We start from the raw sequence: 25,181 nt of genomic DNA, 5'->3' as shown, positions 1-25,181 counted from the left end.
TGCAGGCTTGACCTTGTCAGTGATATACTGTGGAAAGCCCCCAATATGCTTCTTGTTTGGCCATGAACCCAGAGAAATTACAGTGCAGGATAGGGGAAGGCGGGAAAGGGGGCCAATTGGCAACACCCACCCCTCCTTCTGGAAACTGAGATCTGGCCCCTTCCCAGGCCCCCTATTTTTTTCCCCATGCTCTTATCCAGACCAAGAATTTGGGGTCCTGGCCTCCTTGTCTCTGGAGATGAGAATGGACAGTCCTCCATGAGCCCAGCCAGACCTGTTAGGGCTCTGGCGCTCTCTGTTCCCCAGCATCTCATATGCCTGCAGTGGGCTCATTCCTCATATCCCCACCTGAACTCAACGTTGTCCTCCCTTCTTTTCTCTCCCTGGAGTGAACACAGGAACCATTCTCGTCCTTTACTCTCTGGCAGCCCTGGCCTATGCCATGGGCCCCTGAGCCCAGGTGGAACACTGGGCTTTGGATGGTTGGTAAAGAGCAGAGGGCCTGTCCCCTCTCACCTGGAGCAGGAAGCAGTGTCTCCATGGGGTTTATGCCTGAGCTCATCCTGTGCTTGTTGTCCTCCCTGTGTGGGTGGGCTGCGGTGAGCAGGTACAGAAATGGAGCAGACGTGGTCCCTATGTTCTAGCGCTCAGTGTCTAACAGAAGAAGTAATTTAGTGGAGAAGCCACTATCCTTCATGGGAGGCATTCAGTTGCCTGAAATTCCCTCCCTAGAATTTTGTAGTGCCCTCTGCAGAGATCAAGGGAAGGGCTTCAGAAGGCCAGAGCCACTCACCATGGCATGATGATACATACCTCAGAGGACCAGAGGTGAACTCCAGTGTTTCTAAATGAGCATTGATACATTTCTAGCATCTACCATGGAATCTACATTTGTAAATTCTTGAATTTGTGTTCTTCATGAGGCTTTTAATTCTGATTTTATCCCACTTGAGCCTAGAGTTTATGCCAGGGTTATGGGATGGGATGAGCAAGGCCTCATCACTCATCAACATCCTGCATGAAGTCATAGGCTCTGACCCTATCTTTTCTCAGCTCTTGGCTTTGCTGAGAAACCAAACCTTGTTCTTGGACTTTGGTCAGTACTATGAACTCATGCTCTGGGGCAGGTAGAATCCTATGGGAGATCATGGGAAGGGCCTAATTCCTGTAAACTAGAATGCATGCACATTAACCTCGTCTTCCTACCCGATGTTGCTGTGACCTTTCTGGACATTGCCTTCATTCTGTTGTGATCTGCCTTGCTCTGTAGCTGTCTGCTCAATTCCCACCAGGCAGGGAGGATGTGCCTGTCACAAGACCCCTGATGATCTTTGGGAATGCTTTAGGAAAACACCTGGAGGGTGTTGGCTCAGCAGGTCTGCGTTTTGTGCCTCCTCATCCTGGACGCCATATTAGGGGTGAGACCCCCATCCCTTAGGCACAGCATCACCATTCAGAGGAAGAACACATTCATGCTTCTTCCCATCCTGGATTTTCTGTATCCTGCTAGCAGTGAACACATTGTGCTACCCATTGTCCCTTGTTGAACTCTAGGGTGCCACACCTGCCCTCTTTCTGTATCTCTGGGCTCCATGCAACTGGAACTTCTCTGCAATCTTTCCTGCTGCTTCAGTCTTCTAAGACTTCTAAGACTTCTAAGAGCACCTGCTTCACACTCTGGCCGTGGCTCTCTGTACTGCCCCTCCATCTACTCCAGTCATGCCTTTTCCTCCATCACTCAACTGAGTCTATTCTTCTCAAAGTCATGAATGATCTCTATGTTGTTAAATCTAATACTCTACTCCAAGTCCTCTTCTTACTTGACACATTGGCAACTTTTCATGCAATTGCTCACTTTCTCCTTGCTTTCCTCTCAGCTTCCATTATACCACACTCTCCTGGTTTAGCTCCCACCTCAGTGGCTGCTACTACTCAGTCTCTGCTTATTTTTCCTGTTCCCCCCGCCATTTCTTAATGTTGGAGTGTCCCAGAGCTTGGTCCTTAGTCGCTCTTTCATTTACACTCATTCCCTTGTGATCTTATCCAGTCCCAAGGTTTTTATATCTATCTAGTTATCTATCATATATCTATCTACCTACCACCTATATTTCAAGCAATAATTTATAGCCAGAACCTTCCCTGAAGATCATCAGTCTTCCATGTTGAGACTAAACTATTGAAAGTATTGTCTCAGGAAAAAGCTGGGCGTTTAGTTATGCTACTGCTGTGATCATAGCAACAGAGGGAGTGAGAAGTGGTCATGTTATGAATTCATTTTGAAGGTAGAGACAACCAGATTTACTGATGGATTGAATGTGGACTGTTAGGAAAAAATCTCAAGGATTACATCAATATTTTGTCCTAAAGAAATGGAAAGATGGAGTTGCCATTAACTGATATGGTGAATGCTGTAATTGGAGCATGTTTTTCATGTGTGATTAGGTGATGGTGGTAGGTGGGGAATCAGTAGTTCAATTTTTAATTTTGAGATTAATATTAGATATCCAAGAATGTATGTTGATTAGACAATTTGGGCATGTGACACTATCTCATGAGATCATGAGCTCCCTTGTGCAATCCTGTGTCATGTTCATTGTTGTGTTTGCTATATATAGTACCTTGCATATATTAAGTACTCACATATTTTAATTGTTAAACATAAAAAGCTTATCAAGGTCAATTTTATTGTGATTCTTTTGGGGTCTTTACCAGCAGGGTATTTTCTCTTATGGCAGAATCCCCCATTTCACAATGTTTATCATACTAATGTAATGATTTGTCTGCCTCCCCAGGCCTGACTTTCTATCCAAGTACTATTAAGGTGTAACTATGTGCCAGCCATCATCCTAAGACCACCATCCTAATAGGGAATATGAGACACTATTGTAATTATTCAGGTAAGAACAAATGAGAAACTGAACACAAGCTGAAGTCGTAAAAAATAGAGAAAAGGAGCAGGATTGAGATATATCAAGATTAGAACCCATTGACTGACTTCATGTTTGGGGTGAGCAAAAACATGGATTTATACTTAAAGGGTGAGTGTTCAGATTTTGGTTTTTTTTTGTGTGTGTGTGTTTTTTTAAAATATATTTTATTGGTATTTTACAGAGAGGAAGGGAGAGGGATAGAGAGCTAGAAACATCGATGGGAGAGAAACATCGATCAGCTGCCTCCTGCACAACTCCCACCGGGGATGTGCCCGCAACCAAGGTACATGCCCCTGACCCGAATCGAACCCGGGACCCTCCAGTCCACAGGCCGACAAACCGGTTTCGGCGAGTGTTCAGATTTTGAATTAATTTGCATTGCTTTTGCATAACAAAGTTCAATTTACTGCTCTTCATCACATCATGGGCAGAAGACCTAATCTCAGTGATTGTTCACCTCCCACCCACCCCCTCCCCCGCCCCTCTGCCCCAAAGCACATGGGCCTTTCTTTGGCTTCCTGGCTCTAGGTTCTTGTGAGTACAAATCATATTGGATTTCTTCCCTTACATGGCCTGTCAGAACATGTCAGTTTCTATCCCAAATACTCAGACCTCTGTTTGTCTATATGCTCCCCTCCCTGCCTTCCCCCTGCCTGCCCTTGGGGATGGGAAACAAGGCCCTCTCCATATCCTACTGGGAACTTCATTGCAGGACTTACTTCATGCAGATGACAGGCAGTGGAGATGGGATATAGGCAAGAGAGCTACAGCAGCCTCCTGGATGAGTTCTCCAGAAAGATCTAACCAATAACCAAGAGGGAGCAGAGAGGGGGAGATTCTATCATTTGCTTTGGATATTCCATCACATTAGCTACGTGCTTTTGATAAACACAAAGCCCCTCCTCAAGGTTGGATCACTGTGACACTTCTCTAAAAATCTCCTCTCCAGATATGGCCATATATAGCAGTCATCAGTGAATTTTGCCTGTGGGATTCCTAGCCACTCCTTCTTGTCAGTACTATCCTCATGTCCACATTGCTCCTCTGGGCCCAAGGAAACCATGGGAAGCCATGCTAGGATTCAAGTGTGACCTTTACCTTCAATGCACCTTAGATGAGGGTCTTCCTTTTCTGCTCAAGTCCCTTTATCCACTGTCCAGGGTGGGGCTGGGAGGAGTTGTGTAGAATTCTTATCCCACTTAAGTGTGGGTTAAAGCTCCTTCCCTAGGAAATCTTAGAAGAATCCATAGGCAGCAAAACATCAGACATATCTCATAGCAATATGTTTACCGATACATCTCCTAGCACCGTGGTCGGCAAGCTGCGGCTCGTGAGCCACATGCGGCTCTTTGGCCCCTTGAGTGTGGATCTTCCACAAAATACCACAGCCTGGATGAGTCTATTTTGAAGAAGTGGCATTAGAAGAAGTTTAAGTTTAAAAAATTTGGCTCTCAAAAGAAATTTCAGCCCTAACCGGTTTGGCTCAGTGGATAGAGCGTCGGCCTGCGGACTCAAGGGTCCTGGGTTCGATTCCAGTCAAGGGCACGTACCTTGGTTGCGGGCACATCCCCAGTGGGGAGTGTGCAGAAGGCAGCTGATCGATGTTTCTCTCTCATCGATGTTTCTGACTCTCTATCCCTCTCCCTTCCTCTCTGTAAAAATCGATAAAATATATTAAAAAAAAAGAAAAGAAAAAAGAAATTTCAATCGTTGTACTGTTGATATTTGGCTCTGTTGACTAATGAGTTTGCCGACCACTGTCCTAGCACAGTGGAAACTAAGGAGGAAATAAACAAATGGGACTACATCAAAATAAAAAGCTTCTGCACAGCAAAAGAAACCATCAACAAAACAAGAGAGCACACTGTATGGAAGAACATATTTGCCAATGTTACATCCGATAAGGGTTTAATCTCCAAAATTTATAGGGAACACATAAGATATAAGATGAAATCCAATAGGAAGATAAACAATCCAATCAAAAAATGGGCAAAAGACCTAAATAGACACTTTTTGAAAGTAGACATACAGAAGGCCAAGAGGCATTAAAAAAAAAATGCTCAAAGTCACTAATTATACGAGAGATGAAAATCAAAACAACAATGAGTTACCATCTCACACCTGTCAGAATGGCTATCGTCACAAAACAACAAAAGACAAGCAGGTGAGGATGTGGAGAAAAAGAAACCCTCGTGCACTGCTGGTGGGAATGCAGTCTGGTGCAGCCACTGTGGAGAACAGTATGGAATTTCCTCAAAAATTAAAAATGACAGGCAGTGGAGATGGGATATAGACAAGAGAGCTACAGCAGCCTCTTTTGACCCATAATCCCACTTCTAGGAATATATCCCAAGAAATCAGAAACACCAATCAGAAAGAATATATGCATCCCTATGTTCATAGCAGCACAATTTACAATAGCTAAGATTTGGAAACAGCCTAAGTGCCCATCAGCAGATAAGTGGATTAAAAAACTGTGGTACACCTACACAATGAAATACTATGCTACTGTAAAAAGGAACTCTTACCATTTGCAACAGCATGGATGAACCTGGAGAACATTATGCTAAGCGAAATAAGCCAGTCAGAGAAAAATAAGTATCACATGATCTCACTCATTTGTGGAATATAATGAACAACATAAACTGATGAACAAAAATAGATCCAGAGACACAGAAGCATTGAACAAACCATCAAACCTCAGAGGGAAGGCGGTGGGGGCGGGGGAGGGGAGGGGCAAGAGATCAACCAAAGGACGTGTATGCATGCATTTAAACATAACCAATGGACACAGACAATAGGGGGGTAAGAACCTGTGCTGGGGGTTGGGAGAGGGCTGAGAAAGGTCAATGGCCGAAAAAGGAAAAATATGTAATACTTTCAAAAATAAAAAATTAAAAAAAAAAAAAAAGCTCCTTCCCTAGATAGGAAGGGCATTTTAGCCTCACACATGCTTTCCCTTAACAAACAACAGTTGAGGTAATGAGCAGACAGACAACTCTTCGCTTAAAGATATAGACTGTATTTTGGGTGGTGCGGTGCTCCGCCTAAATATTAATGACAAAGACAATAGCTAACCCTTCAAGGAATGCAGGCGTGGAGGAGCCTACAAAGTCCTTTGATTATGTTGGATCTTCCTTGAGCAGGCCAGCATTTCCCTCTGAGGTGATAGTTGAGAATTGGGGTGGGATCCTGGTTGGGTGGCACAAGCCACTTGAGGACAGTGCCGAGGACAGTGGTGGGGGTGGCCTAAGCCTGAGGCAGACTGGAGTTGACTGGAGCAGGAGCGGTGCCTGAGCTTACTGTCTGGGGAATGGGAGCCTTCCAAGGAGGCCAGGCCCACCTGCTTCTCAGTCAGGGGAGATTGGGCTTTGTGGTCCCCTCTTATCTTCGTCTCTGTCTTAGTTTGCTCCATGGGACTTTTGGCTGGAGCCAGCCTCTTTGCTCCACTTTCTTTTCTGGTGTTGGCCACTTTCACAGCTGTCACAAACATGGATTCCTTGTGTTCTTTGCCTTTTGCCTTGAGGTTTATATACTGCAGAAAGGATTTCATCTTATATCTCAAGTTTGATTCTGGAAAGCTGGGCCTCTTGTGAGTATGGGCTGGCATCACCTGCCCCTGCAATACCTGACCTTGCAAAGTTTGGCCCTGTAATGGCTTATGCTGAATGAGTTGGGCCAGGACAGGCTGGCCCTGTGACGCCTGGGGCCCAACAGGCTGGGCATTCTTAGGAATCCTTGCTCCCTTGAGGCTGACATTGAGCCTGGTTCGACTTTCCTTGGTTGTTTTTCCTAGGTCATTCTTCTTAGATTCCTTCCGACCAGGGACTCCTGGAAGGAGGTCTGGGGGCTTAAGCTGAGGGCGATGCTGGGAACTGTGTTGACAGAGAGCATCAAGGTGAAAGCCATGTCTCCGTAGCCAAGGTCTTTGGGGTGTCCTGTTCAGAAGCATCCCTTTTGGCCTCTGAGCTACTGGGTGGCCTTTTTCTCTTGTTGAAAAGAGCACAAACCCTGCATCTCCTTCTCCACGTTTTCCTGACGATTTGGGTTTCCTTGGGTCCTCTTTCTTTTCAGTCAGCATGGGGACAGGAGCTGAGTACTTGCTCTTGCCAGGGCGTTGGGACTCAGGGACCTGGGACTCCTCCAGGCTAGGCTGGTTCACACTGGCCTCCAGCTGCACACAAAGCACTGGGCCCTCTGTCATGTCTCTACAGGGCTGAGTCATCTTGGAGGGCCCATGGGCAGAACCATGGAGTGCTGCTCTGGAACTAGGTTGCTTCTGGTTCTGCTGCACTGCCTTTAACTCAGTGGATAACTGTTCCTTAAGGTAGAGCCACTTTGGATGTGGGGCACAGGGAATGTCTGGTGGGATGGGCAGCTCCTGGAGGCATGTTTTTCCTTGGTTGTTTAGACTCCTAAGACACTCCTGTGTGGATGTGTTCTCTGGGATTGCTACAGTTTGCTCCCTGGACTCCCTTGCCTTTGTGGGAATTCCCCATTGTATCTCTAAAATCTTCCTTCTCAGGTGGAAATTTAGTTTGGCCAAGATGGGCCTTTTGAATAAGTAGGGCCGAGCAGACTCTATCTGCCTCTCTAGAGGCTCCATCTTAATCATTCCTTCCACTTGCACTTCAGACTGAAAATCACCTGCAATTTCTGCACAAGTCTCATTGGTACCTTGAAAAAATGGCTCACGACTTAGACACTGCTCTTCAAGTGAGATCATCTGAGCCAGAGGTTCTCTTAAGATTTTGACAGCCTCAGGTACCACCTCTGTGCGGGCAGCACGAGTAGTGATTGCTGGGGCATTGGCCTTAGAGGGAGCCAGGTAATAAAGAGGATTCAGCCCTGACAAGAAGGCCAGATACTTGTGCCTTAAAATCACCTCCAGTTTCTCAAGGACTTCCTTGGACAGGGCGTGAGTTAGTTTACGAGGCTCAGTGACAGCATCTGGGGAGGCCTGTTGCTGCTGATCAAGGACTGTTGGCATCCAGGGCCTAACTTTCTGTTGTAGGTCAGGGTCGGTTGCTGCCTGTAGTTCCAAGAGCTTGCTTTCTGGGATGTAAGTGAAGGGAGCCACTTTGAGGCCCCCAGGAATTAGGCCCTCACAAGACCTATACACATGGGCAGGGACCTTACCCTCATGAATCTGCCCACATTTGGAGTTGATGTGGCTCTGCAGTATTGCCTTGACCTGGTCAAATAAGTGTGGCATGAGGACTGACACTGGGTCCTTAAAGGGTGAGAAAGGGTCATCAGCACCAGTAGCCTCTAGGGCTGAATGTTGGGAAACACTCCCATTGGCTAGGGCTTTGCTGCTCCAGGATGGAGTCTGCTGGTGAGTGGGGGCCAGGAGCAACTGGAAGGACTGCTGGATCATCTGGGGCAGGCCCCAGCGATGGTGAATCAGCTGCCTCTGGAGGTGGAAGTCCAGCAGCCTCCGGGCATGCTCTGACCAGAACAGCTCCCTTGTGAGGACAGAAATGGGCTTTCCTGGCCAGGAAGTTTTCACAGTCCGAGGGGACTGGGCTGTGCCACAAGACTTATATTGCACGGGGTTCTGGGTGTGCTGAGCTCTCTGGAGAACAGCTGGCAAACCCCACTGACGCTGGAGCCGCCTCTGCAGCAGGTGCCACTCTAAGGCTTCACACTCAGCCAGAGTCAGAAACGGGACATTGATCTGAGCTTGTTGATGGTCAGATGGCATGACCCAATTTGGGGAACATGGGGAAGAGGGTGGGGCTGAGTGAGGTGGAGTTTTAGGCAACAGTGGGAGGGAGGAGAGCTCCTTGAAGAGAAAAGGATCCTCCAAGGAGAGCTTGGACATGCTCCCATGTGTGGAGTGATCTTGAGAGCCCAAGGAGGTGTCAGCCAGTGACTCACTGTGTAGAGAAGGTAAGCCACAGAATAGTTGAATATATTTCTGCTGTAAATGGCCCACTGAGTCATTAGCCTGTTGCCCAGTAAGTGGGTAGAGGCCACTTAAGTCTTTAAATATTGGAGAGGGCAAAGCTAGAGCCATGTGGTTTGGGTTTTGCTGGTAGTGGTGTCTTTGTATTGAGTTTATAATGGACCATTCAGAAACCCAGAATGCCTGGGTAGCCTGGCCAGCCATACATGGACCCCAGGTCTGATAAGAAATGGGCGCAAAATTCTCTACAGAAAATTCATTTTGGATGAAAGAAGCTGGTTGGTTGTTTAGAGGTTGGTAAAACAATGGCAAGTTTGGCATAAGCTGCCTCAAGGACTCCTCTACACGTCTGGGCAGCCCCCACCTCTGGAAATGCATCCATTTTTTTACATGTACCTCAAGAAGCCTCAGGACTTCAGGACTGGAGAATGGCAGGTAGGAAGGGAGGATAGTGACCATAGGCAAGGCCATAGGATGTGTCAGGGTAGTGATTTCTTGGTTCAGGGTCAGCATAGGGACCTGGGGATGCAAAGGTGGCTGACCTTGGTTCCCATACACAAGGTTGAGATTGTGTCGTGTCACCTCCTGCTGGTTCACCGGAATCCTAGGCCCTTCGAACTGTGAAGAAGATACAAACTCATGCATCCTGGGCATATCTTGACATTGAATTCTCTGTCCTAGATGGATATTTTTAGCCAAGTAATCTTGCATACTCACTGGATCAGCTGATTGGCCAGCTGACTGGGTAAATGACCGAGATAAGGATTTCTTAGCTGTTAATTGTGGCACTGCTTGGGTTGCAGATGGAAGTGATGGCTTTTGAGTATGTGTGGAATGATGCTCCAGACTCTGCTCAAAAGACACATCGGACTTGGGCAAAATCTTTAGGCAAGGAGAGCCCTCTGATGGTCCTAGTGAAGTTGAAGAGATGGGGGTGTTCTCACCCACCAGCAACTGCTGGATCTCCAGAGCCGTGGCATTGCAGATTTGGCAGCAGGTATCTGCACACAGGAGCCTCCGCACACTTCCCTCCTGAGGAAGCCAGCTCTGGCTGGAAGAGGAAACATGGCAACTGTTATTGATAGAGTGACAGCTTCTTCTCTGGAAGTTGTGGCCTGAAGATTGGCCCTGACCTCCCTGTAAGCCCTGGGTCCTACCCACCTAGTGCTTAGTCCTCTACCTTTCTTCCTAGGAAATTGCCACTTTGCAAGTTATGGTGTGCTGGGCTGAGGGTCTGGGGCTTGTTGGGCAAGGTTTCAGACAACCCATGAGAGCACAGGGCCATGAGTGACTGAGAGGTGGGTGAGTTCTTTGTTGACCTGGGCTGAGAAGCTTAACCAGAGATGGGAACAAAGGATGGGGGAGCCAATGGTTAGCTGATGGGGCATCACCAGGGCCATCACCAGGTAGAACCTGGACTCAGTCTCATTTGTGGCTAAGAAAGCACAGCCTGGTATTTAGTATTTCCAAGCTGTGGAAAATGAGGTCCCATGGAAATTCTGCTTTCAGGGGACTGTGATGTGTACACAACACCTCTTGGGAGTCCATCCCATTCTCTAGAGATTTTAAGAAGAGGATGAGATGACAAGCTCCTGGCTGGGGGCTGTCTCAGGAACTGGGCTTCCTGAAGATACAACCAGAGGAGGTAATGTCAGCAAGGTCTAGGGTTCTGCCCTTGAAAGGGTGGAGCTGTAAGAGGAATGTGACAGTGATGACCTATGTATGCACTTATTTATCCATTCTCTTAGCTGGATAACTGGTCTTTTGGCTGAGTATCAACCCCTTTAGGGTCTTTTGTGAATTAAGTACTAGTCAAATTCTGGATTCCAGGACCACTGTGAGCTTAGCCCAGAACAGAACTGGGACTCCTCCCTCCTGAGATGTCTGAGCCCCTTTTGCCCTGGCAACCCTCTCAACCAGTGATCCAGCCTCCGCTGTGTCTGACTCCATCCCAGTCATCATCCCTCATCCCTGTCCCAGGCCAAGCAGTTCAGGCTGAAGTTGGAAGACTACAAAGAGCAAATAATCACCTTTTCATGACAGAAAGCAGCTCCCATGGCTTCTCTGTTTCTTTCCAGAAATGTCTCCTAGCTGAAAAACCAGGAGACAGTGTTACATGGAAAGAGAGGATTGAGGGTACCCTATAGGAATCTGAAGGCCTTTGAGTGAGAGAAGATTGGAAATCCTAACAGTCAATGCTCTAAGGCATGTCTGTATACAACTTAGCCAGTTACAATGAGTTGTTCAGGACCTAATCTCATTAGATGGTCATGGCCACACTGTGAGTGAAGCAAAATCTTCAAATGGCCATTTAATGAACCAAGAATTGAAAAATGAAGTGACTTACACAGGGTCATAAAACTAGTAAATGACTTAGGTGCTACTTCCTTATTCTTTGGGTTAAAGTAGAGAGTTTTGGAACATTCCAAGGCTCTGATTTTCCACCCAAGAAAGTCTTCTGGGAGAATGCGTCAACTTGTGGAATTGGAGCCTTAAGTGTTTAGAGAACCTGTCCCAAGCACCAGAGATCAAAGAGGGACAAAATCCATGGAAACCCCATCCTCAGTAAAGGGGAGTCAGAGAAGAGACTGGTACTTTACCTCTTGATGCCGCATCTCTAGCCTTTTGCCTGAGTTTTTGGTGACACTTAAAGACAAAAAAGTTAGAGTGTGAGATTGGGACACTTTTCATTTTTATGTCCAAAATGAGACAGAACGAATATAAATTTCCAAAATCCTGTCTATGTATTTAATGCACTCACATTCCCTGCCTCTACTCCACCCTTTCACCCCAACATTTCATTTTCCTACTTATTTCTCAATTCAAGTCTCTCCACATTCCTTACTTCCTGTTCCCTTTCTTAGGACAGTTCTTTAGAGGGCTAAGCATGACACAGGAGGGATAGTGAAATAAATTAAATGGTGATGGTGACTAGTTTTAACAGCCCTAGGACTTTTGCTTACTAAGTCCACCAACCAGAAGAAACCCCCATATTGGGATGTCTTCTGAGATCCAGTGAGATAGATTCCATTTCATCTAGGTCTCAACCCAAGGTAGACAGAGAAATTCTTTATCTTTCCATTAGAATACACTGCAGGGATGGCTTAATAGGGAATTACTTCCAGGCTCTGAGAAAAGCACCATATTAGAGTAACTGAATGTACAGTATAAAAATTGGCAAGAAAGGTAGAAGGAGGTCCTGAGATCTTAAAAAGCTTCTTATCTAAAACTTAACTAGTTCAATTACAGTGTTATTATTTCCCTACCTGGTAGCAGCTCCTTTTAGGTTCCAACCTTAACCCACAGTAACTCCTTTTCACTTGCCAGATAATTAGGATAATAAGGAAGATGGTGCCGTATGTATATAAGAAATATCCAACATTCCGAAGAACAAAAGTAAAGCTCAACATGGCTTTAGCATGAGGGGAGGAGCCATCCTTATATCTAGGCGTTCAGGATCCTCCTGTCTAATGATTCCCAATGCTATGCCTTGTCATCTCCACCTCACAGAGAATAGAACCCGGTCACCAGACTACATCACAAAGCCCTTCTGTTTCACAAGGCAGGTGTAGTGTCGAAGATTTTGTCTTAGGGAAGCTTGTGTGGTGATTCAATCTGTCCATGAGGATGTCAGGTTGTCTGGTTGTAAAGGTTACAGAGCCAGAAGCTAAACATGCTGGCTCACAGGCAGTGTCTATGCTCCCACTTTCTCTTCATTCTCCACACCTACACCAGCCTGATGGCTTGGCTCTCTCCTTCATGACAACTGTCTGGTCATCTGTCCCAGACAATTGAATGTTTAGGGACACAAGCATCTCTTGAGGAAGAGGGACAGAAGAATCTCCATGATCAACAATTAGGTTGTGACCCTTAATTGAAAGTGTCACTTCCCTCTACAAAGAAGCATATTCCAGGAGGGAGAGAAACTTATCAACATGCAGAACACTTAACATTTGGCAGTAGGAAAGGCAATCTGTTTTTACCAGACAATTAAGTGGGTGGATTGGAGAGGACTTGTGAGAAAGATTGGAGGAAGAGGTAAGGCCTCTGGATGAAGGGCCAGTGCATTTACTTGACTTCAATCACCAAAAATAATCCTATCTAATATAAGAGTAATATGCAAATTGACCATCACTCCAACACACAAGATGGCTGCCCCCATGTGGTCAAAGATGGCTGCCCCCATGTGGACACAAGATGGCTGCCACAAGATGGCCAGCAGGGGAGGGCAGTTAGGAGGAACCAGGCCTGCAAGGGAGGGCAGTTGGGGGTGATCAAGCCTGCAGAGGAGGGAAGTTAGGGGCAAACAGGTTGGCAGGGGAGCAGTTAGGCATCAATCAGGCTGTCAGGGGAGTGGTTAGGGGTTGATCAGGCTGACAGGCAGAAGCAGTTAGGGGCAATCAGGAAGGCAGGCAGGCGAGCAGTTGAGAGCCAGCAATCCTGGATTGTGAGAGGGATGTCCAACTGCCTGTTTAGGGCAGTCAGACATCCCTCGAAGGGTCCCAGATTGGAGAGGGTGCAGGTTGGGCTGAGGGACACACACCCCCGTGCACGAATTTCATGCACCGGGCCTCTAGTCTATATTATAAAAGCCAAAGCAACCTTTACAGCAGAATGACCGGAAAGTCTGGTGGCTATAATGCACACTGACCACCAGGGGGCAGATGCTCAACATAGGAGCTTCCCCCTGGTGGTCAGTGAGCTCCCACAGGGGGAGCACAATTCAGCCAGAAGCCGGGCTCATGGCTGGCGAGCACAGTGGCAGTGGTGTGAGCCTCTCCCACCTCTGCTGCAGGCAGGTGGTAAGGAGCAAGGGGTCCCAGACTGCAAGAGCCCCAGACTGCTAGAGCCCCTAAACCCAATCAGCCCAAACAGCCCCGAACTGGAGATCGGGCCTAAGCTGAAAGGCAGACACCACCCAAGGGGTCCTGGACTGCGAGAGGACACAGGCTGGGCTGAGGGACTCTCCCCACCCCACCCCCCAGTGTGAGAATTACATGCACTGGGCCTCTAGTTGTTTTTATAGTAAGTAGATATAAATATACTTTTTTTAAAAAGCATGTACTATGCCTCTTTCCCACTCTTGTCTCCCCTTTTGTTTCCCCATGTATCTTTCAAATTAACTTAGCGAAGGCCGCATAAATAAACTGATATATTTTCTGCACAAATGAAAAAATGTGATAGACCTGTTTTCCCTCTTTCTTGTTTTATTTAATCATATAAATATAATTTTTCCATTGCCCTAGGAACAACCAAGGAGAAAATAAACAAATGGGACTACATCAAAATAAAAAGCTTCTGCACCATCAACAAAACCATCAACAAAGAAACCACCAACAAAACAACAAGAAAGCCCACTGTATGGGAGAACATATTTGCCAATGCTATCTCAGATAAGTGTTTAACCTCCAAAATTTACAGGGAACTCATACAACTTAACAAAAGGAAGATAAACAATCCAATTAAAAAATGGGCAAAGGACCTCAATAGACACTTTTTAAAAGAGGATATACAGAAGGCCAAGAGACATATGGAAACATACTCAAAATCACTAATCATCCAAGAGATGCAAATCAAAACAACAATGAGGTACCATCTCACACCTGTCAGAATGGCTATCATCAACAGAAAAAAGAACACTCGTGCACTGCTGGTGGGAATGCAGACTGGTGCAACCACTGTGGAAAACAGTATGGAGTTTCCTCAAAAAGTTAAAAATGGAACTCCCATTCAACTCAGTAATCCCATTTCTGGGAATATATCCCAAAAAACCAGAAACACCAATCAGAAAGGACATATGCACCCCTATATGCATAGCAGCACAATTTACAATAGCTAAGATTTGGAAACAGCCTAAGTGCCCATCAGCAGATGAGTGGATTAAAAAAATTGTGGTACATACACAATGGATTACTACGCTGTGGTAAAAAAGAAGGAACTTTTACCATTTGCCACAGCATGGATGGACCTGGAGAGCATTATGCTAAGTGAAATAAGCCAGTCGGAGAAAGATAAATATCACATGATCTCACTCATATGTGGGATATAATGAACAATATAAACTGATGAACAAAAATAGATCCAGAGAGAAAGAAACACTGAACAGACCATCCAACCTCAGAGAAAAGGCAGGGGAGGGATAAGAGAGCAACCAAAGGACTTGTATGCATGAATATTAGCATAAAAATGGACATGGTTGGGAGGGAGGGGAGAAACCTAGATGGTGGCATAGGTAAACACCTGAAATTGCTGCCTCGCACAACAACTTCAAAACTTCAAAAGACAAAACGGACATCATCCAGAACCACAGGAAGGCTGGCTGAGTGGAAATTCTACAACTAGAAGGGAAGAGAAAAGCACCCTGAGACTCAGAGGAGCTGCGGAAGTAAAGTGCAGAGGTACCGAGGCACGTGCACGGAAAAGGCTGGCAACTGAGTATGCGGCTGGCTTTTTCAATCCACAGGGAGACACAAGCTCCTGACTGCTCTGAACTCCAGTTCTGGGCAGGACTCTGGCGACCCAGACTCATACGGCAGAAACTGGACTATCTCACAGCAGGCAGAATTCAAGGGCTTTCTCTCAGAGGTGCTTGCAGTGATTATCAAGGGACACTGATTGTTGTTGGTATCACTGGGAGGAATTTTTGTTCATCAGTTTATATTGTTCATTATATCCCGGGGACCTCTTAGGGCAGGGCTGACAGGAAGCCATTGCTGTTTGATCCGCCCTGAGACTCCGCCCCCATCCAAGCTGTGCGCATAGGCTTTTGCATATGAATGGCCTGGTCCTTTGAATCCTAAACTTACCTAACAAACTGCAGCTGAGTCAGAGAGACCCAGAATATCCAAAATAAGACCCAAGGCCCCACAGCAGCTTGCATTGCTTCACAGCTGGGCCTCATTTGGGCACTTCCAAAACCCAAACAAAGAAGAGGAATCTGTAGATCTCTCCATAGCTCCTGCTGGGTGGCCTCAGGCAGAGGCTAAATTAGCACCTCCTTGGAGATCCAAGAGCCAATGTACCCAGGGGTCAGAGTAGGACCACCCAGATTACAACTCCTCAGATCCATAAGGGACACACTCAGGGGGCAGACTCAGTGAGCACCAAAGCCCCACCGAAGCAAGTCTTGCCTCATAAGGGTGTCTCCAGCACAGAAGTTCTCCCAGCATAGACACAGCTGATCCTCACAGCCAAGCAGCCTGGAGGTCAATTCCTCCCAGTGATACCAACAACAATCAAGGCTTAACTACAACAAGACTGTGCACACAGCCCACAAAGGGGTGCACCAAGAGTGTCCACCTCAGGTAACTGGGGAGGCTGAGCCACTGGGCCCTATAGGACACCTAGCACACAAAGCCACTCTATCAACACAGGGAAGCAGCCAAAATGTGGAGACAAAGAAACAGATCACAAAAGACAGAAATGGAGGAAATCAAACTACTGGATATAGAGTTCAAAACCACGGTTATAAGGTTTTTCAAGACTTTTCTAGAAACCGCCGAAAAATTTAGTGAGACCCTCAAGGATATGAAAAAGGACCAACTAGAAATTAAGCATACACTGACTGAAATAAAGAATAATATACAGAGATCCAACAGCAGACTAGAGGATCGCAAGAATCAAGTCAAAGATTTGAAAAGCAAAAAACACCCAACCGGAAAAGCAAAAAGAAAAAAGAATCCAAAAATATGAAGATAGTATAAGGAGCCGCTGGGACAACTTCAAGTGTACCAACATCAGAATTATGGGGGTGCCAGGAGAAGAGAGAGATCAAGATACTGAAAACCTATTTGAAGAAATAATGACCGAAAACTTCCCCCACCTGGTGAACGAAATAGACTTACAAGTCCAGGAAGCGCACAGAACCCCAAACAAAAGGAATCCAAAGAGGACCACACCAAGACACGTCATAATTAAAATGCCAAGAGCAAAAGACAAAGAGAGAATATTAAAAGCAGCAAGAGAAAAACAATTAGTTACCTACAAGGGAGTACCCATATGATTGTCAGCTGATTTCTCAACAGAAACTATGCAGGCCTGACAGGATTACTCTACCCAGCAAAGCTATCATTCAGAATTGAAGAGCAGATAAAGAGCTTCACAGATAAGAAAAAGCTAAAGGAGTTCATCAACACCAAACCAGTATTATATGAAATGCTGAAAGGTGTTCTTTAAGAAGAGGAAGAAGAAGAAAAAGGTAAAGATAAAAATTATGAACAAATACATATCTATCAACAAGTGAATCTAAAAATCAAGTGAATAAAAAATCTGATGAACAGAATAAACTGGTGAATATAATAGAATCAGGGGTATAGAAAGGGAGAGGACTGACAATTCTCGGGGGGAAAGGGGTGTGGGGGTGCGGGAAGAGACGGGACAAAAATCGTACACCTATGGATGAGGACAGTGGGGGGGGGGGTAAGGGCAGAGGGTGGGGTGGGAACCGGGTGGAGGGGAGCTATGGGGGTGAAAAAGAGGAACAATTGTAATAATCTGAACAATAAAGATTTATTTTTTTAAAAAAACAATGGACATGGACACTGGGGGGCGGGGGAGGAGACATATGTAATACTTTAAACAATAAAAAGAATTTTTTTATAAACCAGTCTCCAGCCCTAACCGGTTTGGCTCAGTGGATAGAGCGTCGGCCTGCAGACTGAAGGGTCCCAGGTTCGATTCTGGTCAGGGGCATGTACCTTGGTTGCGGGCACATCCCCAGTAGGGGGTGTGCAGGAGGCAGCTGATCCATGTTTCTCTCTCATCGATGTTTCTAACTCTCTATCCCTCTCCCTTCCTCTCTGTAAAAATCAATAAATCAGTTCACAGGCCAACGCTCTATCCACTAAGCCAAACCGGTCTCGGCAATATATATATATATATATATATATTTTAATATATTTTATTGATTTTTTACAGAGAGGAAGGGAGAGAGATAGAGAGCTAGAAACATCGATGAGAGAGAAACATGGATCAGCTGCCTCCTGCACGCCCCCTACTGGGGATGTGCCCGCAACCAAGGCACATGCCCCTGACCGGAATCGAACCCGGGACCCTTCAGTCCGCAGGCCGACGCTCTATCCACTGAGCCAAACCGGTTTCGGCTGGGTTTTTTTTTTTGTTGTTTTTTTTTAAATAAACCAGTCTAACGGGGAGAAGCCGGCCCGACAGCGCGCGCGGGCGGGGGCAGAAACCGGCTAGAGTTTGAGAGGTCCCGTTGGGTTTGGAAGATTCTTCAATCAGTATGTCATCCAACACAGATGTTTCTCTTTCTTTATATGATGAAGGTCAGGGATCTAAATTTATCCGAAAAGCTAAAGAGGCACCATTTGTCCCTATTGGAATGGCGGGTTTTGGAGCAATCGTTGCATATGGATTATATAAATTGAAGAACAGGGGAAATACTAAAATGTCCCTTCACCCGATCCACATGCGTGTGGCAGCCCAAGGTTTTGTTGTGGCTGCAATGACTCTTGGTATGGGCTATTCCATGTATAAGGAATACTGGGTAAAGCCTAAACCATAGAAGAAGAGATGCTGTCTTGGTCTTGGTGGTGTTTGCTATAGTTAGACATTTCATATTGAGGTTATATGTTTATGTTGAAAATAAATCATTTGAGAGGGTCAGACAATAACACACACACACAAAAAAATAAATAAATAAATAATTTCCGGTTGGCAGCCACAACACAAAGACGGGAAGTGCTGCATTTAAAAAAGGCCTACCCACTCCAGGACCCCCAGTTGCAGCTCCACCTCACCCACAGCTGTGGCCTTGTACTCACCCTCTACCACAGCCATGGCTCAGTCACTGGCTCTGAGCCTCCTTTTCCTGGTCCTGGCCTTCTGCATCCCCTGGACCCAAGGTATCAAGGAGGGGGCTGCCTAGGATGGGGAAAGGGGCTGGAGAGGCCTGGTTGGGAGCCTATAAGTAGCCCCTGGCTCCCTGTGAATGCCCTCTGCAGGCAGTGATGGAGGGGCACAGGACTGCTGCCTCAAGTACAGTGTAAGGAAGATTCCTGACACGCTTGTTCGCAGCTACAGGAAGCAGGAGCCAAGCTTGGGCTGCCCCATCCCGGCTATCCTGTGAGTGGGTGCGAGGGCGTGGGTGAAGCTGAGTGGGCTGGGCAAGGTGGGCAAGACTCGGACAGGCTTACAAATGCCCGACTCCAGGTTCTCACCTCGGAAGCGCTCTCAGGCAGAGCTATGCGCAGACCCTAAGGAGGCCTGGGTGCAGAGGTTGATGCAGCGTCTGGACACATCACCAGCCCCACGGAAACCAGTCCAACGCTGTAAGAAGGACAAGTCTGGCAAGAAGAGAAAGGGCTCCAAAGGCTGCAAGAGGTAAGGAAGCTGAAGGGACTGGGTAAGGAAGTGAAGAAGAGCCTCGGTCAATCCTTCAAGCCCCTCTTCTCCCTTTCCAGGACTGAAGAGCCCCAGACCACCCCAAAGCCATAGCCCAGTGCCCAGCCTGGAGCCCAGGGAGCCCCCATCAGCTGCACCAGGGTTTGGAGCCCCTATCCAAGGGGCAAGAAGCGGGCTAGAAGAGAGGGAGGACTCAGGGGCCCCAGAGCAGTCTTTCTACCCCCATGCTGGCCTTGCCTCATCCCTTCTCCTGCTTCAGCTATCCCTTCTGTATTTCTAGCCCCCGCCGCAGGGCTGAGCTGCCCACACCAGGCCAGGCCCAGAGAGGCAGAGGAGGGAGTGTGAGAGGAGGCAGCAGGACTGTCCCCTCTGAGGAAAGGTCACCCAGGACCCTGGACCTGACCCTGCTCCCCACTGCACCTACCTCTTCCTTGTAAATATGATTTATAAACTAATAAAAAGCTGTTCTGGCTTCCCACCCAGGTATCTGTTCCTGCACGTTTGTGTCCCTGGGGAAGCCAGTGTCACTAAGGGGGCGAGGGGTTCAGGAGCTCAGACTGGTGAATTATATGTTCTCACCACCCCAGGAGTTTCCTCCTGGCCCAGATGCCCAGACCTGTGGGCAGTAGAAGGGAAATTGACAGGTAGGGTGGAACTTGGGCTGCTCCTGGTCTCTGAGAAATTCCTCTCAAACGAGAGATGGTAAATCCAGAGCACACCCCGCAGTGGCACTGCAGGCCTCTGAGAGCCTGAAGAGATCCCTTCCCTGATTATGCGCAGCATTCTCTCCCACCCCTACCCCCACCCCTACCCCCACCCCTAACGGAGACTGCCCCCCCTCCTTTCCTTGGAGCCTACAGCTCACAAACTTCCAAGTACCTTTTTGGGAGGGTCCCCGGGAGGGAGCCTGGAGCCTGGGCCCACCGATAACACAGGCAAATACAAGTCTACTGAGATCTACCCTAAGCAGAGTCCCAGCATTCCCTCCCCCAAACCCCAAAACCCAAAAGGACTCCCTTCTGTCCCCTTCAGTAAAGCGGGGTCCCTGTCCTCTCCTCTTTGTTTATTGCAGCTGTGAGCTCTCTATTCCCATCTGGGCTTCTTGACTCCCTCAGATTCCTTCCAGTTGGGAAAGTCTCCTCCCCTTCCCTTATGTTCTCCTTTCTCCCCTTTAATCTCTTCACACCAAGGACTACATCTCCTAGGGCAGGCATTTGGAAACCCAGAATTCAGATGTAAATCTAGGTTCCCCTCCCAGAAGGCACCTGCCTGGCTCTCCTCTACCTGTTCCTCCCCAGAGAAGAGATTCTCCTATTCCCCTTGACCCCTGATGTAGGAGAGGGAGGACCATCAGAGGGGCCAGACGTGAGGGAAAGAAAGGAACAGGTCTTAAGAAAGGGGCAAGAGCTCTGGCCTAATGGCTCAGTTAGTTGGAGCATTGTCCCCTACACCAAAAGGTCGTGAGTTCAATTTCTGGTCTGGGAAAATAACCAGGTTGTAGGGTATACATATGAGAGGCAACTGCTAAGTGTTTCTTTCTCTTTCTCTCCCTCTCTCCCTCCCTCCATCTCCCTCTCTGTCTGAAATTAATAAAAACATATCCTTGGGTGAGGATTTTTTAAAAAGATTTATTTTTTATTTTTTTTAAGAAAGGGACAAGAAGCTGGAGGTGGCTGCCCCACCACCTTCTCCTTCCCCCGGAGCCTGAGCATGCCACAGCACTCACTAGTTACCATTAAGTCTTTAAAGTGTTTGCTGAGGCAGGTGAAGGCAGGGGGTCCTCCCTACCTATCCTCATGCAGCAGGTGTGATCATAGTCTACAAACGCAGATGTGCAAGAATTACTGCATTTTTAAATGTTCTTTCAATGAACTTGATTCCTACTCCCAACCCCTGCACCAGAGTGCTGATGAGAAATAGATCCCGTCTCCCAAGGGCCGTGCAAAAGTCACAGAAACAAGGTATCAGAGAGGCTTCTCACCTGCCCTCCCCCATCCTATCATTGGACATCAGTCTCACCAGTGAATGCTGTGGTCCTTGTGATTCCAGCAGGTATGGCTCTCCAGGTCCTGGACTCCCAAACGCTTAGCTCCTTTTTTTTTTTTTTTTTTTGAGACACAGGAATTCGGTTATGAAAACCACTGACTGACCTTGGACCTAGTTTCCCCAGATACATCCCAGAGCCGTCTACTCGGGTCCTGCCACTTGCTTCATCACAGCCAGGGACTAGAGCACATTGCCCTCGCTGACTGGACCTCCAATCCCCTCCGCTGTCTTAAAAATCTCCAAAACCCTCCCTGAGTCCAGCCTCTTCAAGGCACAACCTCTTCCCAGACTTGCTTTCAACTTTTATGAAGACAGAAGGGCCTTTGACATCAGGATGCCTCTTCTCTCAGCCCTGCCAAAACCCTTGCTTGTTTTAAAGAGAAAAGACACACACACGCAGAACAGATAAAACTTTGTATCTCACTAAATTATCCTGCCACACTTGCATGCCTGGTATTTACCTCAAGTCCTGTCTTGAGCAGGCATACAGTATGTTATTTATGCCATCAGAGAATGAGTAGTCACTCGCCTTGTCTGCCTTCCTGTTCTTTCTTCTTTCTGTAAGATGTCTGTATTCCTGTTCTTTCTTCTTTCTGTAAGATGTGTGATTCAAAACACAAAACAAACAAACAAAAAATAATGCGTACTGTTTATTTATATATTTTATATCTATACTAATAAAAGGGTAATATGCTAATTAGACCGGGAGACCTTCCGGACGTCCTTCTGGTCAAAGCCATGGTGGCAGGACTGAGGCAGAGGTGGTTAGGGGTGAGCAGGCTGGCAGAGACAGTTGGGGGCGAGCAGGCCAGCAAGCGGGGGCAGGGGCAGTGGAGGTGATCAGGCTGGCAGGGGGGGCAGTTGGGGGTGATCAGGCTGGTGGGGGGGCAGTTGGGGGTGATCAGGTCGGCAGGGGGCAGTTGGGGGCAAGCAGGCCAGCAAGGGGGGCAGTTGGAGGCAAGCAGGCCGGCAGACAGAGTGGTTAGTGGAGATCAGGCAGGCAGGCAGGTGAGCGGTTAGTAGCCAGTGGTCCCGGATTGTGAGAGGGATGTCCAACTGGCAGTTGGACATCACCCAAGGGGTCCCAGATTGGAGAGGGTGCAGGCCGGGCTGAGGGACACCCCCCCCCATGCACAAATTTCGTGCACCAGGCCACTAGTAGTTATATAAAGGCTTATTCTGAATAGTATCCATTTACTGCAACTTTTAACTCAAAGCTACTTCTTCTAGGAGTTAGTGCTATATGTATAGACTAGAGGCCCGTACACTGGGAGGGGAGTCCCTTAGCCCGGCCTGTGCCCTCTCATAATCTGGGACCCCTCGGGGGATGTCTGACTGCTGCGCAAGGCGGGAGAGGCTCCCACCACTGCCGCTGTGCTCACCAGCCGTGAGCCTGCTTCTGGCTGAGCGGCGCTCCCCTGTGGGAGTGCACTGACCACCAGGGGGGGCAGCTCCTATGTTGAGCGTCTGCCCCCTGGTGGTCAGTGCGCATCATAGTGACCGGTCGTTCTGCTGTTTGGTCAATTTGCATATTAACCTTTTATTATATAGGATACTTTGTTCATACCTCTGTTTCTTTATCTATTTTAAACAGTACTAACTGACTGTGTAGCATTAAAAAAAAGGAAAGTTACCAACCCTCCTCTCCTGTCACCCTATCCTAAAACATAGTTATACCATTGGATCATGATCAGAATTTACATTATTATGACCATATAAATGTTCACTGCAGAGTAGTGTACTACTTTTCTTTTTTTCTTTTCTTGTGTTTGTTTGTTTGTTTGTTTGTTTGTTAATCCTCAACTGAGGATATTTTTCTATTGATTTTTAGGGAGAATAGGAGAGGGAAAGACAGCAACATCGATGCCAAAGTAACACATCGATTGGTTGCCTCCTGCACTAGCCCTGATCAGGGAGCTGGCTGGGGAGGAGTCTGCAAGCCTTGACCGGAAGCGAACCCAGGACCATTTGGTCTGCAGATCCACACTCTCTCCACTGAGCCCAACGGGCTAGGGCCCTTTGTCACTCACTTTTTTATTTTTCTTAAAAGTTCTGATTGTTGCCCTAGCCGGTTTGGCTCAGTGGAGAGAGCAGCGGCCTGTGGACTGAAGAGTCCTGGGTTCAATTCCAGTTAAGGGCACATGCCTGGGTTGCAGGCTTGATCCCCAGTAGGGGGCATGCAGGAGGCAGTCAATCATTGATTCCCTCTCATCACTGATGTTTCTATCTCTCTCTCTCTTCTCTCCCTTCCTCTCTGAAATCAATAAAAATATATATTTTTTAAAAAGTTCTCATTGTTCTCCCTTTTTAAAAAATACCTCTATCTGACATTATCAGGGCCTCAATATTTTTCAAATGCTTCATTATATTGGGGTTAAGACTTAATGTCTAAAATACTATGCGACAGAAAAAATAATAGGCGGGTGTGTTTATAACCTTGAGGTAGAATAGAACTTCTTAAACAGGATGTAAAACCATAAAACATAAATCATAAGGGAAAAGCCCTGGCCAGTGTGGCTCAGTTGGTGGGTGTCACCCCATGCAACGAAAGATTGCTAGTTCGATTCCTGGTCAGGCCACATGCCTGGGTTTCGGGTTTGATCCCTAGTAGGGGGCATGCAGGAGGCAGCTGATCGATGTTTTGCTCTCACATCGATGTTTATCTCTCTCTCCCTCTTCCTTCCTCTCTCTCTAAAAATCAATTTTAAATCGTTAAAAAAAAATAAATCATAAGGGAAAAGATCAACACCATTAAATTAAAAGACAAGTAGGAGTTCAGGGTAAAGATGACAAATTAAACACATGCCTTTATATTCACCCCTTCCTGAGCCCCAACTAAAACAACAGTAATAGTTTCTGATGTGTGTTTGTGTGTGTAGACATAAATCCGCAAGGACCCAATGGGAGATAAAGGTAACTTTCCAAAAGACTGCTGCTTAGACAAGTAAATATTTCAGTATAAAGCAAAAAAAGATACTATAAATTTGGAGGACTTCCAATGCCTTGTTCATGCATACAATAAAAATATTTTACTAAATACTAGTACGCTAGTGTTCAACAGGAACACAATTAATACTACTAGAAATGTAAAAAGAAAAGTAGAAAAAATTATAAAGATCAACCATCTCCAAAATTTATAAAATCATCATTCCCCCAAACATGAGAACCCATTGTAATCCCTGAATCGCGAGTTTTCCTTTAACTGAAACATTTTATTGCTTTAAAACTGAGTCATCACTGTCTTCTAACAATAAGTTATCCTAAGGGCTATCCAGAAAATTACTAAAACCATGTTTTAAAATGATTTTACCACTATCTTTTCCATTAAAATGATAACAGGCACACACTTATGGGGCCCGCTCCCTCTTCTCACTGCTGCCTCAGAATCTGAAGCCTCTTGCTTCCCCTGGTTCAGTCCTTCCTAGTGAATCCTTTAAAGGCTTCTTTGATACGAATATAAAGGCTGAACCAGGCTACCGAGATCTCCCAGAATTACGGATCATAGAAACACCTTCACCTGAGTCATATGAACCTGAAGCTAATCCTAAACTAAGCACCAGATTTCTTAATACTGCCCACCCCACCCCCATGATACCTAGACCACACTTTCACTCTTTACTCATCAATCCAGCCCTTTAGGACATGATCACCAGTGATAGTTGGGGTCTTTCTTTTAAAAAGTAAAAATGGGGACAGTATGGGACTACCAGCACAGCACCACTGACATGCTTGGCATCTTCTGCCTTTTTTTTATGGCACGGGATGTTCAGGGGGGTGGAGTTTATAATATTATTTATGGAAACTCAAAATTAATTTGTTTCCTAGCTTTAATCATGTACCTGTGATCCCCAGTAGGGGGCGTGCAGGAGGCAGTCAATCATTGATTCCCTCTCATCACTGATATTTCTATCTCTCTCTCTTCTGCTTCAGCT

At 46.7% G+C, this 25,181-nt stretch overlaps 3 protein-coding genes across 3 annotated transcripts; 2 read left to right on the top strand and 1 right to left on the bottom strand.

Moving 5' to 3' along the window:
- Positions 1 to 6,036: 6,036 nt before the first annotated feature.
- Positions 6,037 to 12,251, bottom strand: LOC308248520 (protein SPATA31F1-like; the record flags this gene model as incomplete). Its single annotated transcript, XM_080668636.1, has 4 exons — positions 6,037 to 9,892; positions 10,872 to 10,932; positions 11,442 to 11,487; positions 12,108 to 12,251. 4 exons carry the CDS (start codon positions 12,249 to 12,251, stop codon positions 6,037 to 6,039), a joined length of 4,107 nt encoding a protein of 1,368 aa, XP_080524762.1.
- Positions 12,252 to 18,039: 5,788 nt separating this feature from the next.
- On the top strand, positions 18,040 to 18,462 carry LOC308248524 (HIG1 domain family member 1A, mitochondrial-like). Its single transcript, XM_080668638.1, has one exon. The coding sequence runs from the start codon at positions 18,083 to 18,085 to the stop codon at positions 18,362 to 18,364; it is 282 nt and encodes a 93-aa protein (XP_080524764.1). The 5' UTR covers positions 18,040 to 18,082; the 3' UTR covers positions 18,365 to 18,462.
- A 124-nt stretch (positions 18,463 to 18,586) lies between these two features.
- CCL21 (C-C motif chemokine ligand 21) lies at positions 18,587 to 19,684 on the top strand. Its single transcript, XM_080668746.1, has 4 exons — positions 18,587 to 18,704; positions 18,804 to 18,924; positions 19,012 to 19,182; positions 19,263 to 19,684. Exons 1-4 carry the CDS (start codon positions 18,638 to 18,640, stop codon positions 19,294 to 19,296), a joined length of 393 nt encoding a protein of 130 aa, XP_080524872.1. The 5' UTR covers positions 18,587 to 18,637; the 3' UTR covers positions 19,297 to 19,684.
- The last annotated feature ends 5,497 nt before the right edge of the window (positions 19,685 to 25,181 follow it).

The sequence above is a fragment of the Plecotus auritus genome (assembly GCF_963455305.1).
Source record: "Plecotus auritus genome assembly, chromosome: 5".
In the NCBI taxonomy this organism is placed as follows: domain Eukaryota; kingdom Metazoa; phylum Chordata; class Mammalia; order Chiroptera; family Vespertilionidae; genus Plecotus; species Plecotus auritus.
Note: the sequence above shows the minus strand (reverse complement) of the source record. Positions and strands in the feature narration are given on the sequence as shown.